At 39.1% G+C, this 6000-nt stretch overlaps 1 protein-coding gene across 1 annotated transcript; it reads left to right on the plus strand.

The window, feature by feature from the left end:
* Positions 1 to 3753: 3753 nt before the first annotated feature.
* On the plus strand, positions 3754 to 4272 carry LOC147524644 (uncharacterized). The gene has a single exon (XM_086575667.1). It carries the CDS (start codon positions 3754 to 3756, stop codon positions 4270 to 4272), a length of 519 nt encoding a protein of 172 aa, XP_086431793.1.
* Positions 4273 to 6000: the final 1728 nt, after the last annotated feature.

Here is a 6000-nt window from a genome sequence, read left to right on the forward strand (position 1 = left end):
ACGTAGGCAGCCATTAAAGAATGTGGTTCAACTTATCATCTTCTACATCTCTTCTTCTTCTTGATATAATACTTCTCATTGTTCTTTGATCATTAATAAAATATTTGTGTTTCTAGATTAGGAAAAATCATCACACAATTGGCGCCGTCTGTGGGAAACCATATAGAATTGATTTGATTTCTTGGCCGAATATTTTTCGGTTCTAGGTTATCTTATGCACCAATTTACTTGGGTTTTTTATTCTTAAAAAAAAATCTTCTTTTCTTCACTTTGATTCAAAATCATGGTTACTACAAGAGCCAATGCAAATCAAGGTAATGAGAGAAATAGTGAAATCAATAACCCACATGTTACTGCACAAAGACAATCTAAACGTAGTGGAGCTTGTCGTTTTGGGGAAGGGCATGTAGAAGATGAGCCCAACAACGATACTCCCCAATCTGCCATAACCAACCAAGCCGTTATGGATGTTGTGATGGCCGAACATTGTCGATAGGAGGCTCATTTGTGTTTCTTCCAAGACTACTACCGCACGAAGGAGGGTCCGTTCACCTCCAAAGGTGTTGCCTACTGATGGAAACTTGAGGGGGCAGTTCCGGCCACCAAGTCTCGACCATAGTGAGGGTTACGTCCCTATGCCTTATATCCCTTACTTCGGTGGGTATCATAGCGACCAACCAGATTCGGATTATAATCAGGAATTGGATCCAACCCGACACTTGAGTTCACACGGAACTGACTTCTCTTGGTATTCAAGTTCTCGAGGTACGAGGGATGGAAGTTTGAATGTGTTTGCCCGGAATCCACAACTATCAAGGTCACCCTCGGTACGAAGAAGACTTTCAGTTCCAAGGGAGCCTTCATTGCCTTGGAATCCCTCAGTTCCCCGATCCAGTTTTGCAAACTCCTCCACCCAACCTTGGGAACCAGAACCACGTTATCATCGAGATGAGAAATACGAGAGTCCAGGTCTGAGGTACAACAATGAGAGTCCAGGTCCAGGTCCAGCATAAAAATGAATAGTTTACCTACGAAATGAACGATGAACTCAAAACGTAAGTAAACTAAACTAGCTTATGAGCCTATGTTTATCAAAGTTTCTACTCTCAGGTCTATCGAAATAAAGTGGAGTAGAGTGATTCATTCCACTCCTAGTCCTTCCGCATGCTGTGTTCTCTACGTATAAGTATTCTTAACTCTAAAGTCTAATGAGAGATTTACGAAGTGGCAACTAGACTACGATGCAACTACCCACAAGATGCAACTAGTCGACTATTATAACAACTATGGGAATGCTACGTTGATTCTATGATAAGGAGTTAGAGGGGGATTGATTCCACCTTAACTCGACTTAATCCTACTAACCATTTAATCATCGTAATCCGAATTGAATCGAGAACAATATGGTTTCTCCTAATCCCTAATTACACATGGCATTTCTACCAATTCATAACTAGTATGTGAACGATTAAACCCATTCTCATGGTGAACTAATCGTTTCTAGAGTGGAAAGGAAATTACTTAACGACTCTACACGATAATCGAATCAAGCTTTCATCAAGGCTTCTCAACCCCTCAATGGAGGTTTAGCCGAGAATCATCACGCTTATCATTCCCAGTTAAATTAAAACTAAACATATTATAAAGAATTGAAATTTACTAATCTAATTTAAACAATAATTAAAATCTAATTTATAATTAAGACATGATATCAACAAGAATTTAAACTAGATCTATAAATGTAAATGACAAGAATCGAAATTGACAAACTAGCTAATTTATTAATCAAACTAATTAAGAATAATGATTCTAAGAATTTAATCTAAAACAAGAATTGAAATGGAACTAAACTTAATTAATCTACTGAAAACTAGATCTAGAATTCTATATATTTTTAGGTCTAACTAGCTACCATTAACTATCTACCATTAACCAAGAGTGAAGCTTTGGTTTTTATACATTCAGATCCAAAAATCGTGCATGGGCTTGGAGCCATGTTTTGGGCCAGAGAATCAGGCCCAAAACCCAATTCTTTCAGTCCAAAAAGGCCTCTTCAGCTGCAGTTGTCTTCAACAGACTTTTCGTCCACTTCTGCTCCTCTGATTGGGTCAAGACTTAGACCATTAGAAAGCTCTTTCCGAGCCGGTCGTTTTGACATAAGGTAGGCCCCATTCCGAGGTCTGAGTCCAAAGATACGGCCTTCGGAAGTTCTCACGATGTGCTTATTTACGCCCCGCGTCGACTTTTCAGCTTTTGATCGGGCTTTAGAAAGGCTTTGTCTTCTTGAATCTTGGCCTTTAGTCATGGAACTCCTTAGTAACCGACCTTTGCTCCTTTATCTTGCTAAAGTGGCACATTTCTGCATATAATGGACTTTGAAGCCTGGAAATGCATAAAAACACGTAATCAGTGTTAACTCTTAATTATTACTCACATAATTGGTCTAAAAGTATGACTGTTACAGGGTTAAAACTACAGTTTTGGACTCTTATCAGTATCATAGCGACCAACCAGATTCAGATTATAATCAGGAATTGGATCCAACCCAACACTCGAGTTCACACGGAACTGACTTCTCTTGGTATTCAAGTTCTCGAGGTACGAGGGATGGAAGTTTGAATGTGTTTGCCCGGAATCCACAACTATCAAGGTCACCCTCGACGAAGAAGACTTTCAGTTCCAAGGGAGCCTTCATTGCCTCGGAATCCCTCAGTTCCCCGATCCAGTTTTGCAAACTCCTCCACCCAACCTTGGGAACCAGAACCACGTTATCATCGAGATGAGAACTACGAGAGTCCAGGTCTGAGGTACAACAATGAGAGAACTCCAATTCATGAACCGACTACTCTTGCACAGCTCAAGGTTCAAATACTGGAGGAACTGCGAGGTTCGAAACCAACCAAGATGGATGAGTCAGTTGTGCAGTTAGCAATCGAGGGAGACATTGGAACTCCTTTTTCACGACATGTTATGAGTGGATACATCCCCCATGATTATAAACCACCTAAGTTCTCTAAATTTAATGGCAAAGGAGATCCGGTCTCTCATGTGCTCGTTTATCGTCAAGCAATGGTAGGTCTTTCTAAGAAAGATCATTATTTGTGCCAGTATTTTGCTTCAAGTTTGACAGACTTGGCACTCATCGGTATTAACGGCTGCCCAAAAAGATTCACGAAGTTTAAGGTGTTATCCATCAATTTCATTGCGAAATTCAGTTGCAACAACCGATCCTACATTAAAACCGCTGATGCACTATTTGACATGAAGATCCGGAAGGACGAGCATATTAGAGATTTCACCAAAAGATTTAACGAGGTTCAATTTTATGTTGACAACGTCGATGAGACCCTCGCCATTGTAGCCTTTAGAAAAGGATTAGATCCCACTTCTGGTCTATACACGTCCTTGAAGAAAAAGAAGCCTACGAACATGACAGAGTTGCAGGCTTGGATCGATAAGTATGCGGAATTGGAAGAAGACCAATTGGATAGGGAATCTTCTCATAAAAGAGTGATAACCAGTGTCACCTCCACTCCTGTTGGTAGGAGCTCTGCTAGTCATTATGATGATAGGAAGTCCGAGGAACCACAGTCGAAGCACAAGTCGGTCGATAAGAATTCCTATCAAGATAAGTCCAAGAGGTAGAAGATTGGTGACACTTCAGGAATTGAGCAACTACCCCCGCTGGATAGGGACTTTACCACTTTAACTCATCCTTATGAGGACATCTTCGACGCCATCAAGAACAAAAACATGTTAAAGAACCCTCCAAAGATGAAGCCCGGCACTATTGGAGCTAGGAATACTAACATGTACTGTAAGTTCCATAAACAGGCAGGTCATGGAACTAAGAATTGTAGGTCTCTTAAACATGTGATTCAGGATCTCGTAGACCGAGGTTTACTAGATAAATATAAGGGTACTCCAACTCAGAATACTGTCGCAATTCCTAACACCAATGTACACAATGCAGAGACAAGAACAGATAAGGTAGTGATTCACATGATCACTGGGGGCAATTCCAAACGCCCATTTGATAAGTTGAGTAGAGGGCAAAGGTACCAAGAAAGACAGGCGAAGCATTTGCGCATCATTAACAATGTCACTTCCAAACCAACCAAGGAATCCAACTCCGCAGTTGTTTTCACTGATGACGACGCTAAAGGGGTTTTCTTTCCACACTCGGATGCATTGGTTCTGTCCTTAGAAGTTGCTGGGTGTGATATGTGTAGGATCCTCATCGACCCTGGGAGTTCTGCAGATATACTTTAATATCATGCTTTCAAACAAATGCTGATTCTAGAAACAGAACTTCGTCCCGTGAAATCTTTTTTGTATGGATTTAATGGTGACATGGCCGATGCAGTGAGGAGAGATTGAATTGATCAAATAAAAGCGACATTACTCTGAATGTCAACTTCACGATTGTCAGGGGAGTTATGCAATATAATGCTATTCTTGGTAGGAGTTGGCTTCATCGCTTGAAAGCAGTTCCAAATACTTATCATCAAGGCTTGAAGTTCCCTCACAAAGGCAATATTGTGGTGATCAAAGGAGATCAACAAGCTTCCAAGCGATGCTACGCCGCTTGATACATGTAAAATGAGTAGTTTTACCAATGACTAAAGCTCGCGAGAACTCTAAACGCTAGTAAAACTAGAACTATTTTCGTGTATCTAATTTATCAAAGTTTTTACTCTCAATCAAATTAAGATATAGTGGAGTAGGAAGTTCGTTCCACTCCTAGTTCTTTAGCATGCGATGGTTTCGTGTCAACTAATCAATCATAAGTCTAGTGAGAGATTTACGAGGGGAATTATATACTACGAGGTGAATTCAATTAACAAGTTACGAATAACGAAATGATAGAATGCTAAAGGTTTGAATCTAGATAAAGAATTAAAGGGAATTGAATCCACCTTAACTCAACTTAATCCTACTAACAAAGACTCATCGTGATCCAAATTGAATGCTTCGCATATCAAAATAGTAATTCTAATCCCTAATTATACATGACATTTCTACCAATTCATAACTAGCATGTGAGCGATTAAACCTATTCTCATGGTGAATTAATCGTTTCTAGAGTGGAATAACTATCACGATGATTTCTAAGTTTAACAAAGATCAAGCTTCATCAAGGCTTCTTCAACCCCTCTAATGGAGGTTTAGCCTTGATTCATACAACTATCATTTCCCATTGAATTAAAACTAGACATCATATAAAAATTCTATCTTTATGCAATTTGTCTAAACAATAATTGAAATCTTAGGTAATAACTGGGAAATAAATAACAAGTAATAAAGGAATTTAGATCTAAACAATTGTAAATGACAAAATCGAAATGAACAAGAATCTACTTTTTTTATTTATCTAATCGATGAAGAACAATGATTTAAGAGTTTAATCTAAAACAAAAATTGAATTGAAACTAAACTTAATTAAAAACAATTAAAACTAGATCTAGAATTATCTATAGTTTAGGTCTAATTAGCTACCATTAACAAAGAGCTAAGCTTTTGTTTTTATATGCTTCAGATCCAAAAATCATGCATGGGCTTGGAACCATGTTTTGGGCCGGAAAATCAGGCCCAAAACCCAATTCTTTTAGTCCGAAAAGGGCTCTTCAGCTGGATTTGGCTTCAACAGACTTTTTGTCCACTTTTGCTCTTCTGATTGGGTTAAGACTTGGACCATTAGAAATCTCTTCCCGAGCCGGTCGTTTTGACATAAGGTAGACCCAATTCCGAGGTCTAAGTCCAAAGATACGGCCTTCGGAAGTTCTGCTGACTTTGTGTACTGTTTCTGCCCGCGTTGACTTTAACTTCTTAGCTTTTACCGGGCTTTAGAAAGGCTTTGTCTCCTTGAATCTTGGTCTTTATCACAGAACTTCTTAGCAACCAATCCTTACTCCTTTATCTCACCAAAGTAGCACATTTCTGCAGATAATTGACTTTACTGCCTGAAATACATAAAAAACATGTAATCAGTGTTAACTC

Source organism: Coptis chinensis, chromosome 1 (genome assembly GCF_015680905.1).
Source record: "Coptis chinensis isolate HL-2020 chromosome 1, ASM1568090v1, whole genome shotgun sequence".
NCBI classification, from domain to species: domain Eukaryota; kingdom Viridiplantae; phylum Streptophyta; class Magnoliopsida; order Ranunculales; family Ranunculaceae; genus Coptis; species Coptis chinensis.

What these genes read in the sequence shown, in the direction of transcription:
- LOC147524644 (XM_086575667.1), top strand. Translation starts at nt 3,754, where the DNA reads ATGTTAAAGAACCCTCCAAAGATGAAGCCCGGCACTATTGGAGCTAGG.